This window comes from Chlamydotis macqueenii, chromosome 12 (assembly GCF_036417535.1).
Source record: "Chlamydotis macqueenii isolate bChlMac1 chromosome 12, bChlMac1.mat, whole genome shotgun sequence".
NCBI classification, from domain to species: Eukaryota; Metazoa; Chordata; class Aves; order Otidiformes; family Otididae; genus Chlamydotis; species Chlamydotis macqueenii.
The window spans coordinates 9,222,371-9,235,661 of NC_141567.1; the positions used below are offsets into that span (position 1 = coordinate 9,222,371).

Here is a 13,291-nt window from a genome sequence, read left to right on the forward strand (position 1 = left end):
GCTGTTCTGACTGGAATTTAGAATTAACATACCCTTTTGAGGCACACTTGAAAAAAAAAATCTTTGTACAAAATAATAAAGGCATTTGAAGGACGTGAGCAAGTAATTTTCAATGAATAATTTAAATCAGAGTGGACTAAATTTTACATCTCTGTAGTTGGACTCTGCTGTTCCTGAGCTTTCTGCAGCTGCTGGGGAGTGGATGCCTCCCTGTGTGTGACTGCATCACAGGGACCTCAGGTCTTTGACCCCAGCTTGATCAGTGGCTTGCAGGGCGGCTTGTGGGCCACCAGCACAGCAGTAGTGGTCAGTTTAGTCTGATGTGGTTTGACAGTCACCACTACCTCAGCAATACGTTGTGCAGATCTTTCATGGTCTTCCTTCCCAGCCTCTCCATGATTTGGCTCAACAAAATGACTACCAGAGGTGATTTCTTCTGGTGATTGACCCAGTGTAGTACGCAGGTCAGATGCAAGATACCAATTCTGTTTTGGTTTGGCTCCTTGGATTTTCAAATTTTAAAATTTAAGATAAATTTTATAAATGTTTTCACCTGTGAACAGACAATGCTTACTGTTTTTGTCCACCTCAATGAAAATTGAATTTCATTGTAAGAATATTTATGTGAAACACTTATAAGAGGAGACCAGGAATGAATTCATTCACAGAAATATCTCTACTTGTTATTTAAGAAACATCTGGTCAAAATTCTTCTGACTTGAACCACGTTACAGTCACAAACACTGCCTTGTGTGCTGATGAAATCTGATAGCTGCCTTCTATTGTAGTTAACAGAAAATACGGACAAGAATCAACTGATACTGGCTCTCAAGTCACGTAAAATGACTTTCATGTGAATTCTGTGCATTTCTGGGTAGAGAGGAAAAGTAAAATAGTAGAGAGAAGGCTTTGGATTCCTAGGAAAGCCGGGCTGATCTTAGTTTGGTTAAGATAAAATTTGGTCAATGTTGTAGACAGATTTATTACCCGCTACCTTTCTTTCATTGCATATTTACAGCTATTCAGTATGTTTTATGTAGTTGGTAAGAGTTTAAAGCACTGTCATCTTGTTATGATGTAAACTCTGGAGAACCATGGTGGAGTCCATCTTGGTGGAGTTTTTCTTGTCTATACCATTCTGAATATTTTAATAGCAGTTTCATTTTGTACATGAACAAAATAAGTTTGTGATCAAGCACTGGTATTTGCTTGCAATCTAAACCAGCTTCTATTGCTGGCGAAAATTGTTAGATAGATGGTAGAAAGCCAGACTTCTGGATAGAAGATAACAGAAGTATTATTTTGAAGTAAATAATTTGAAGATGAATGAGTAAAAATGAAGTCTCAAATGATGACATAGTAACCGCACAGTAGTTTATCTGCACTTATTATTGATTTGTCATAAAACAATTCCATAGGAATTTATTGAAGGACATTAGCTTGTAAACATCTTTTGACAATTATCTGGTAGAACAGGGAAATGAAACAAGCTGAAAAGTTTGGAGAAGGACAAAGAGCAGTGATGACATAAAACTAATAATCAGTGATCTAGAGCAAGGGCATGCTATGGAAAATGCTTGATTGTTAAATAAGTTAATAATGTTAGTTGGGTAGTTTCCTCCCTTTGTAGAGGAAGCACACTTGAGAAATGTTTTGTCCCCTGCTCATGATGTAAAAACTGGCTGTCCTGTCCCACGAGAAATTTTTTTTTTTTTTTTTTTTTTTTTTTTTTTCCAAGCCCTTTCTAGCACTGGCCAGAAGCAGGTGCTTGAAGGAGTATAAAATCAGAGCAAGCATGTACGATGCTTCCCCTGGGTGCCTCCCACCCTCCAGCCATGTGTGACTCAGAGGCTTCTTGAGCCAGGAATGACATTGTATTTTGTAGCGCTCGGTGGATTTCTTTTCCAGAATTTTGGGCAATAGCATGCACGGCTTTGGGGCGTCTGGAGATAGTCATGAGTGGTCAGGAAGGCTTGGCAAAAGTAGTAAGGGTGCAAGAAGATAAAAAAGGTGAAAAGGGACAAGTTGTGGGACAGTGTGACAGTATCTGACACAGTTTTACATTGCCCTTGAGGAGTGGGCAGGCTTGAGGTGGCTCCCAGGAGGGGACAGGCAATGCAACGGGAGAAGGAATCTCAGTTTAGGTGTTCTGGTTTATACATGTAATGGTGAGGACAGCCAGCGAGGGACATAACGTTGAGCAAGGCAGGAAATGAGGAGTGGGCTCAGGAAATGAGAGTGTTTCTTTCTGCATAGATGGAAGTCCAATCTCAGCAAGTCTTAGCAGTGTGGAGGCAGATGCGACAGGACTTGGCCGTAACTGGAATTACAGTAAAGCTGATGATACGATGTTGTGCGTTTGGTTTTTCAGTTTTTTGTTTTGCTTTGTTTTTTTTTTTTTAACTTGCACTGGAACAAATTGAGAGTTACCCAGTTGGCTCTTTGCTTTTCTACTGAGCAACAAATCCTACCGCACCCTTTTAACAAACAATTAGTAACAATCTTGTGGGGCAGGGCCATGTGCAGGTGTTTTGCCTAATTCAGTATTATTCTGCCTGACTTCACTGTAGCTTTAGCTTGTCTTGCAGCTTCCACCTTACCTCCTGGTGTTTTGTGGGGTAAAATACAACAAGTGTTCTGTTTTAAAAAGGGAAAAAAATGTCCTGTACATGAATTTCTAACTGAATGCCAAGCAAAACAAGCTAAATGAAACCGACTTGTTAAATGAAGAGTTAATGGGACTGAGCATGATCTGTCTCTGAGAAATTCGAAGGAAGGTCATTACACTTTATTATTTTTTCATCATGTTTGTTTGCGTAGGCTGGGTGTATGCTTCTGCAGTTTTTGTGAGTTCACCAGTGGGTTAGCTTTGGCCACTTCTGCATAACAGGACAGCCATATACAGTATTTGCTAGTTCTGACGCTAAATGAAAATTATGGAAAATAACTTTGAATGTTACCTTCTGTTTCTTGCACACAACTTATAATTATGCAGTTATTTTTGGCAAATACAAAATGTCAGAGGAGGAGGGAGGATCACCATTCATTTCGAATGGAAGTGATGCATCATTTAGGGTGCCTAAATTTTTGTAATTGATTTAGTACTTTTGCCGTGTGTCACTAATATCAGCTGAAATAATACCAATAAAACCAGGACAAATGAAGGCAGAGCACAGTTATGTTGTATCAGCGCATGATCATGTACGTAATGGCCTAAGACCAGGTAGGGAGACATTCAGACAGCTTGAATGGTCCTACTGCTGTTGACTGGCATTTCACTCTGACCCTTCATGTAAGCTAAGGACCTGCCTCTCTTCTCTTAATAAATGTTCCATTAATCCTGAAACAGCCTTTCAAAGCCAGATTTTCATCCTCTCTGCAAACTGGCCTTTTACCATAGCTGCTCTACTCCCCTGCCTGATTCACACATGCACTTTCCCACTTGGGGCCGTTTATAGCCGAGGGACTTGCCAAGCGTTGGAGGCTTAGGTTGTGTTTTCAATGCAAAGCTAGTCCAGGTCCGTCCTAGCCCACTTTTTGGTGCCCTTACAGACTTCACATGTGAGAAGTGCTTTTTTTTCTGATGCGTCTGTCCATTGCAATCGTGGTGTAGACCTAGATGCTATTCTGCTTGAGTTAAAGCCCCTGCTTCTGCAGTGAGAAAGATTTATCAAATTTTAGAGGCAGGCCACATGCTTAAGTTCAGGTGACAATCTTCAAGTTCATTCTACAGTGCAGATACAAGCCTTGTTTTAATTCTGAGGGGGTTTATTATTTTCCAGTACTAGAGAGACACTTCTGGAACAAGAGCCATTAAGGCCTATTTTTTTAATCTTTCCTCCTAATTTTTAATTCCAGCAACCTCTTTTTCTTGAGGGGAATGGTCATAGTGTGGCAGGACTTGTCAGCATTTGGATGTTTTGGCTTATTAGAGGGAGTGCAAGAACTAGTTCATCTAAGCCAGAGGCTGAATAGGTCAAAAAGACATTACAAGGAATTATGAATGAGAAGTGGAAAAGCAGCTAGGGAAAAATGCGTGGGCATATGTGAGAAGGTGAATTGGTGCCACACTCACCAGGTTCGTTGAAGAAGCAGCTACCCTTTCCCTTCTTCCCAACCTAACCTTAGGTAGTAATGTGCGTCTTCTGTCTTGTGCTTCAAGTTGAATTTTTAGTCTATAATAATAACTACAGCAGGTGCGAAGCTGTGACTCCAGCTCTTCTACATCATGCCAAAGGCTGTTCTGAGGTTATTCAGTTGTATCTGGGTCGTTAGTCATTCAGGCAGAGAAGGCATAGGGCAGTGAGCATGAATGCAGTCTGCATCCTTTTCTGTCTTGATGTCTGTGGAAATTGTTGTGCCTTGACCACAAGGGTAAACCTGGACGGATGGAACTACCAGACATGACTGGAATGAACAAAGTCATTAGCATGAAAATTTGGAGTAAAAATAAGAAGTATTGTGAAAAAGCATTCAAAATAACTTAGGAGTACTGTATGAAGTAATTTTGGTGTTACAAATCATAAGATTGACGTTTTCACAACTGAGTTTTTGGGTGCCATGCTTTCTGTACGCCTAGTTTTGGATGCTTCAGAGGATCCTCATTTTTAGTGTCACCTGCTCAGCATGCAGGGATCTGTCTCGCATTGTCCCTCAAGCTGAGCACTTATAGAAAGAATTTCCCTAAAGCAGACAGAAACTCTCTTTGTCAAGGTTTACTTCTTACTCTGTATCTGCATCCCACCTTCTTTTGCACATCCCTGTGGTGGTGTTGAACTACAGGGCGTGCAAAGAAAGTATGGTTTGTAATGTGATTCCAGGACTCCACAAATGGGTTGTGTGAACGCAATGGTGAAGTGTGGAGGCACCGTAGAGGATTTCACCTCTTTGGCTTCAAAACCTGCTCTCCCGGTCTACTGATGGGATATATGGTAGATATCTCTTAGATTTGTTACATTGTGCTAACTTTGCCATCTCCTCCAGAGTCACAGCAGAAAGCGCAGTGAGCAATGTAACTGGATTTGGCCCCTAGACCTCCAGTTAGGCCACTCTCCAAAATGGTTGGTCACTGTCTCTGCTGAACAGCCAGTCTCCCCTCAAACGATCAGCTTAATCACATCATTTGGTTGGAGATGTCCCTGCTCCTTGCAGGAGGGTTGGACTAGATGACCTTTAAAGGTCCCTTCCAACCCTAACCGTTCTGTGATTCTATGATTCTGTGATCTCCCCCGCCTCGTGTATACTTAACATTCACCTGTGATGCAGATGGATGATAAAGCTCTGATTTAAATTTTAAAAAAGGGAGTGTTTCTCCAGTAACCACTCACTGTATGCCCTAATTTTTTATTCAAGATTATGGGGGTCCCCCCCACATCCCGTCCCCGCCCCCCCAAAGTACAGAGCATCGTGGTGGAGGGGAAATTTTGTAATTAAATAGGATTTATATATTATCCATAAAAGCCCTTCCTATCTTAGCAGCTGTTTCCAGAACCTAAATGGTTAAAGTAGAAAATGTTAGTAATTTTGCTGCAAATAAATTGATCAGTATGCAAGACGGTTGTCACCGGCTGAATCATGGTCCACAGTTAAGGTAAACAGATCTGTGATGACATTTTCTGAGCAGAATACCAATGCTACTACATTTCTTCCCAGAGGTTTCTGACACTTCTTATATGCGGATAAAATTTCTCTCCAAGAAGATTTTGTTTGCAGGAAAGAAACAGCGTCTTTGTAAGAGTCTTTCTTAAAGGTGGGATTTATTATATTTCATGATTTATTTGTTATCGTAATTCTGTTAAGAGCATGGAAAGGAATGTTTTTGCTTTTCTGCCTATCTTCTCTGTACAGTAGATCTTTCTGATGTGGAGTCTATTTAAAGTGTCTGGCAATGGAATACAAGTAAAACAGTATTAACAGAGTTATCGGGAACAATGAAAATGTTTTATTTCTTGTGTTCTCTGAGAGTGGGCTCAGTTTTATAATCTCTGCAGTAAACATGTAAAAGCAATGACTGAATATGCAGCTAGATTTTTAGTATAGGTCTTTCTGTGAAATATTTTTGGCTACGTGATGGCTTCATGTTTTCATTGGCATATTGTGAAGTAACAGATATGATTTAGTGTATTCTTAAATGTCTCTGTGCTAGGCAGAAAATCCCCTTTGCAATTGCCTGCAATGAAAACCTTTTTGCTGAGAGGCATCTAACTCCCGTATGACTTCAGGATATGGAAAAATACAGTTTCCAAATAAGTTTTTGAAATCTGCTTTCTGAGAACATTTAAAATCTGTATATGAGGCTGTTCATGAGGAGGGCACGTTCGTACTTCAGGATTTAGCCTTAGATCGACGTTTACTTGGAGGTGATTGACGTCTCGGTTGCTCTATGGATTAGCGATTGGAAATGTCGCGTTTGTATTGATAAAAGTGGAATCTCATGCATTTAATTGGATGCTGGTGTCTGACTTTAATGCCATTTATTGCAGTAGATACTGAAGGATAGAAGAGCCCTGTGGAGAGCCTGCTCAGTGGTACCTGACATGTATAGCAAACCTTGGACTGGTAGTTAATGTGGGGGATTCAAAGTCCGTTGAAGTCGACAAAAGCATTTCTGTGGCAGACTTTGGATTTAAAGCTGGCCCTGTCCCTGTCTGACGCGTGTAGGGGAGGGGAGCATAGCCCCAGTGGCTGAAAGTGGTGTGGTTAACAGGACCTTTTGTAAGAAGGACTTAAAAAGTCTTGTCATGCACAGCGTCTGGTTGTATTTCAAAGCTTCACAGCGAGATGAGCGGCTGTGGCTGTTGGAGGGGAGCAGAGCAGGAAGCTCTGGAACTGTGTGGAGCAGGCTGTGAAGATGCCTGGCCAAGGAGCTGCACCTCCCTGAGCAGTGTCTCAGCAAGTCACAGACTTGTGTCAGAGGCAAGTTAGAGCTGCGTTTCAGGCAGTGGATCTGCGGTGGGGCTTGAGATTTCAAGTTTGGGCTTAAGAGCCGTGGTTTAGTAGTCCTCTGCCTAAAAAGAGAAGTCCAGGATCATCCTGGTGTGTTGCACTGTCCAGTAATTCTTGCTGTGATTGTGGTTCACCTGCACTTTCAAGGTATCCTTGTGCAGCATTTAGCTTACTTTTCGTGTTTTGCTTTGTGAAGTACACAGTAGCTGGTTTTTGTACAGATCTCTACAACAAAGTTTGAGGTGAACATGGCATTTATTGGGAATAAATCCTTCTGTTTTATTCCTATATTTTAAATGTACATTTGCAAATTGTTTTTTATTTCAAAAAGATCCCTGAATATTTTGGGGATAACCTACATGTGCTTGCTGGAGGAACGGGTAATATTCAAGCTTGGAGTGTTCAGCAGTGAAATTAATTCTGGACAGAAATGGAGGGATTAATTCTGCTGCTTTTACATGGAGCACTGGCACTGTCCCTGGATTAGTGCGGCTCCTCGGGGATCCCCAAGATGAACTGAGTGTTAGTGGCAGGATCAGGCCTGCGCCCCGGCGTGATGGCGGTGAGGCAAGAGCTGGTAGGTGTCATCTAACTGGAGGAATGTCCGCTAAAGATTGCGTGTTGTGCTGGGTTTTATTTTAATAGCATTTCTGTGTTCTTTGGCAGCTCTTTAGGTAACTTTCTAACTTTGAAATTAAATACTTTGTGTATTTCTGCAGCAGAAAAGTGATTTTTGTTTGACATGAAGGAACTTCTTTTAAATAGTTTTTATTCAGAACACTGCCTTGATGGTTATAGATCATTTTCATGAACATTCAGCCTGACCTTGTTTTACTTTCTGAGCATTATACCCTTATGTTCATGTTTTAATTTTGGGTAAAGTAAGCAACACTTGTTTTATTTCTGTTGACAGAAGGAGGGTCTGCTCTCAGAGGGTCCAATCTCGGAAAGAGAACAGCTTGTTTCCTAATGTTTGTTGCTGCTGAAGCACTTCTGTGAACATCAGTGTTAACATGTGTCTGGACGTGGGTGTAGATGAGCCTGGAAATGTGATCTTTATGATTGTTGACCCAGCATGTTCTTTTCTTTTTTTTTTTTTTTTTTTTTTTTAATCTATATAACCAACTTGACACCTGCTTTTGCAGTGCTGGGCTTTCGTACTCATTTGTGCTACAATAGAATAGCTTTATTTACCTTCAAGAGGCTGTCCTAAATTTATGTTGATGTAACTTCACACAATTGCAGGTTACCCTTCTGATTTTGTTTTTTTTTTTCCTTTACGTATGTGTCTAATGCACACTTTTTTTTTTTTTTTTAATTTTTGTAATGGTAATAGGCTCCCTGGAGTACCTCTCTACCACAATGTTTCTGTCTGAGATCCTAGTCTATGGGTGTCTTTTTTTCCTGTGCCTCTCTTGTTTCCTTCCCAGAGCGTGCACAGGCAGGTAACTTCTCAGGTGCTCAGTCAGAGCAGCAGCTGGCTGTTCCATCAGATTTTTTTTCTGGCTCTGCCTTCCCAGATTGGCCCTCATTTTTTTGAGATAACATGTTTCTGCCTTTCTGATCAGCCCTTTTTTAATAAATGTAAAAATATCATCAAAGATCTGGTCCTTTTAGATGCTTGTGGATGAGTAGAGATGGAAGTAATTTGGAAAGCAGCTCAGATCCGTTCCGTTGTCTCCCCAGAAGTTCTTGCATCAGTGCAAGCAGTGACCTGCTCTGTCTGAGTTGGTTGTTCACAGCCACAATCTAGTGCTCATATTTCTGCACAACTGACTTTGATATGGCTTCCAACACCCGGTTGCCTGCAGCTGAGCAATGGGGTCACTTTGTCAGTTCTGTCCCTGAAGTCCTCCTGTAGTTCTCCAGTGTCACTGTTTGTACAACGAGATTGTGAGTGAGGTGCTTCACTGCTGCTCTGGCTGCTCTCACCGAGGCAGCTCGGGTTCTGGGTTCTCCATGTTCCATGCTCCACAGTGGTGTTGCTCTTGGAATTGCTTTCTTTGCTGTTTTTGCCACGTGGCTTGAAAGAGACCCAACCCTCTTGGTTTCTCCATCTGCACAACTCTGTTCTGTTGTGTCAAGAAGGAAATCTTGGAAAGCTGGCTGCTTTTGTTAGCAGTGTATGTCCACCCTTGAGGGTGTTATGAAAGCAGCAATAGGTCACACAATTGTCTGGTGTCTCTTTGACATGGGAAACTCTGAAGTGGAAAGGTAAGTTGGGTGTCTTGCACGTGGATGTATGTGCAGGTCTGTCACACCTTCAGACTGTTGCATAATGGAAAGTCTTCTGATTTGAAGGGCCTGAAGCTTTCCTCCCTCTTACTTGAACTTCCTTGTGGATTAGTATGTGTGGATCACCTGATTTATTTAATTTTTTTTTTTTTTAGTTTTTTTTCTTCCTCTTGTGCTTGTATCTTGGAAATGGAAATTGTTGAAGACATCCTTTTAGAGAAATCAGCTCAATGAGCTTGGTTTCTTCTCCCTGAACTGTGAAGGCATATTTGAAGTCTGTTTGGTGTAAGAAGTTACATTCTTCCTTGTGCTGTTTTTGACATACCGTTCTAGAGATTCAAGATACCCACAGAGTAACTCTTCCGCTTATACCCTGATAGATAATCTATTTTTTTTTCAGAATTATTTCTTTCAGGTGTTTTTGGACACTGATATAACTGAGTCTGTGGTTTGGCTGTTCCTCTAGCCTTTTTTCTTATGAAAAATGTTGTTTCTTTTTTTCCTTACTCCTCATAACTTGCTAACTACCCTTGCCTCTCATGTCTTCATACGTTAAAGGCTGGACATAAGAGCAAAAAACCAGCTCATTCTGCCTAGCCACAACCACCTAAACTGGACGTCTGATCAAAACCATCCATCTAGGTCTCCCTGAGTTGTCAGTGGCCAGAGCAAGGGACCTGTACAAAGAGGTTACTCAACCTATTTTGGTTGCACTTCTAAGTGTGAGATGCATTGTAGTGCAAGGATCGTACTTTGTTTCCCTTCTAGTCATCTATAAAGTTACCTTAAATAATTAGCTGCAACTTTTAGACTTTTAAGAGTAGATTAATTCAATCATTCGTCAGGTTTTTAATCATCTTTGTTTTAGGAAGATGAGGTTACTAGAATGTCTCGTCACAATTACAAATACAGTGTTGGTTTTACTTTCTTAAAATACTGCTCAGAGTTGATCTGAAATTGTTTTACAATTCCTACTTCAAAAAAAATCCGATCTCCCTGATGATCTATATTGAAATGTGTTTCTGAGTGACAGGGACCCTCCGAAGGTAGATGTGTTACGGTTTTTACCATCTGCTTTAATAAACGAGTGAGCAGAGCATTGCAAAATGGCCTTGGGTTCTATCCATGAAACGTGAGTTTGAATGTTCCAAGTCAATTATTGGCATTAGACTGCTAAGGGATCTTATTCTAGAAACAGTGATTTACCAGTTGTTTAGATGTTCATGCTTTTATTTATATGGAAATATGCTGATATACATTAATGCAGTGTTCGCAGCGGGACTTTCCGTGGTGTGGTGTTGTAGGCAGAGGTCTCGTTGTTTGTCCTTGCACACTTTGTTGAAAAATATTGGATGAGTACTTTGCTCTGTGGCTTTTTACTTGAAAAGGAGTTAATAAAAGTAAATGTACTAGAAGAAACACGTGAAATCAGTGAACGGATAACATGTTGTTATTTGAAATGCATAATGTTGCATAATGGATTTATATAAAGTGTGGCAGAGATTAAGTGCTCTCCAGACATAATGGAAGAACATGGATTCCTGTTTGCATAATTGAAGTTCTTTTTTACTTATCTGTTGGGGAAAAAATAGCAGGATTTTTAAACAGATTTGCGGTCCATTAGTAAATATATTTATCTGTAGCTCCAGATATTCTGCCAAGTTTTTTAAAAAAAGGAAAAGTTGGAAGGAGGATGCATTTTCTTTCAAGATAATTAAATGTTGTGACTGTAGATTTTACCTCCAGAGTGAATAAAGTATATTTACATTCAAAACATTTTAATTGCTTACATAGTTTACAAGAGTTGTACAGAGGCAAAACATACTTAATTCATGGGATAGGAGAAAGGAGTATAAATACATTATATTCCACTTTGCTTTTTTGAAGTTTAATGAACTGTTATTAATAGGTTGTAAAAGTACTTGCCATTAGCAATCTGAAAACCGTTGTCTAAGGTGTGCTCTTGCTGTTCCTCAGATCAAAGTTTTGAGATTTGGAGATTGCTTTAACCTGTGGTTATACCCGGAGCACTGGCACAGGGGTGAATACCAGCCTGGATTTTGGGCTCGGTTCTGCTCTGCAAGGCACCGTGCAGAAATACAGGAAGCCTTGCAGCTCTGCTAAGTTCAGTTTAGCCCTCTGAATGCCACCAGAATATACATAGTAAAAAACAGTGTCACCTGATAATTCACCCCCGCTCTGAACTCTTGATCTCACTGGCAAACTGAAAAGTTTTTTGAGTTTTATTTTTCTTGGTACCCTGGTACCATGATCCACAGCTTCGTTTGTCTTGGGAATTCAGCTCTGCATTTCTCCACAGGGCAGTTTAACTATTGTAAAAGGTTGTTGGCCTTCATCTGACAGCCCTTCTGAGAGGTAAAATTAGAACCATTATGTAAATTGAAATACAGAGGTACCTACCTGCCATTCTCTCCGTCTCCTGAGGCACTAGTGACAGAACTGGACTTCTTTTAAGGGAGCTGTGAATCTGCTGGTCTTTGATAGGAGAGCTTTAAGAGCTTTACTTTTCCTTAGAAATAAAAAGGAAAACTTTCTCAGCTTATTTTTGAATGGGCCTTTCTCTAATGTTGTCATCACAGTTTTCTCCTTGAAGGTAATGGATTAAAGGCTTTTTTTTTTTTTTTTTTTTTTTTTTTTGCACCCCTCTTTCCCTACCTCTACATTGCAGAAATGGCATCAGATATTCCTGGCTCGGTGGCCTTGCCAGTGGCACCAATGGCAAGTGGACAAGTGAGAATGGCAGGGTCCATGCCTTCCCGAGGAGGAAAGCGCCGCTCTGGGTAAGCCATTTCTTTTTTTTTTTTTTTTTTTTTTTTTTTTTTTTTTTTTCTCAAGTCTGAAACTGGAGATGACTGGTATTGAAAAACTGAAAACTGAAATGTACCTATATGTGTTTGTCTATTATGTAATGTTTATGTATGTAAACTACATTATGGCATGAGTCACTGATGTTTTGTTTTTCTCTCCAATGTATCTGCTCTTCCTGCAGGATCAAACTTGCTGATAAGTTTATTGTTTGTTGTTTTATGTGCTTCAAAAGACTTTCAGGTTTGGCAGAGCACCCAGAAACTGAGTTTGTATCCCATGGCTGTTACACATGTAACGAACGTCTATTGCCTACATCTGTTTAATCTCAAAAGGGTTTATCCTGTGAATAAAGGCAGCAAGATGTGTTCTTACTTGCGCGTGCAGACTTAGCCAACTTCATCTGAAGTCTGCACTTGGAATCTTTCAAGTAGAGGCCTTCTGTTAAAAATGCTTTCTTTATAGTCCCAGGTACAGAAATAGCACAAGCAGTCACTTTTCAGAGATTGTTGTCTAGGATGTTCTAGGTCGCACTGGAGATGCAGCGTGGTCTCTCTGATTCTGGGAGAAAGGGCCTGAATCAAGTTCAGCCCTAACTTGAGGGCTCTACTAAAGAAGAAAATTTGTTTATTGAACTTCAGAGGTTGGTGTGGTGTAAAGGTAGTTTGTCCACATCAAATTGCTCTGTGGCAGCTCATACTAATTCTCTGTGTTATAAGAAGAGTGTATCAATAGCTCCAGAAGGGTGGAAAACTACTCTCTAGTGTTAACAAAAAAAAAAAACCCTGATTTTATCAAAAGTTGATCACAAATAACAGTCTTTAAGTGATCCTTTCTCAGAGATATCTCTGATCTGAGAGTGCCTGCAAAAGAGATTGATTAGTCTTACATTTAGCCCTAAATATGACAGTGGTAGGGCTTAACAGGATCAATAGTGTGAGTAGAATCTTCACTGCTGGACACCTAAGGAGAAGACATTATTCCTCGTGAGAGCTCGTGTGGCCAGTTTTCGGTGTCTACTCAAGTAACAGTTCTGGAGTCTCACTCCTGGAATGAATTAAGAAGGGAGAAGGTGGACCTTGCTTTGGACATGGAGTTAAGTTGGTGTGATGTGAACACTTGGGATGGTTGTTTGAGGGGAGTTCCTTCAGACAGGACAATTTGGAGATTTACCCCCTCTGAGTATGCTTCCATGTGCTGAGCTAACAGTATAAAACTGGTCTGAGAAACGCCTGAAATCTGCCTTTGACAGGCATCACATTTTTATTTTGAAAATGTGCAATGA

General features: G+C 40.5%; 1 protein-coding gene across 3 annotated transcripts in view; it reads left to right on the forward strand.

Annotated features, from left to right (window-relative positions):
• ARNT2 (aryl hydrocarbon receptor nuclear translocator 2) overlaps window positions 1–13,291 on the forward strand; it is a 105,337-nt gene that overhangs the window by 12,617 nt on the left and 79,429 nt on the right. For 2 of the 3 annotated variants that reach the window (XM_086757381.1, XM_086757383.1), the window contains exon 2: window positions 11,870–11,981. In XM_086757381.1, coding sequence (XP_086613507.1) covers window positions 11,870–11,981 — 112 coding nt within the window. Of the gene's footprint in view, window positions 1–5,621; window positions 5,750–11,869; window positions 11,982–13,291 lie in introns of those variants that run through there. The other variant, XM_086757382.1, reaches the window with a different exon arrangement.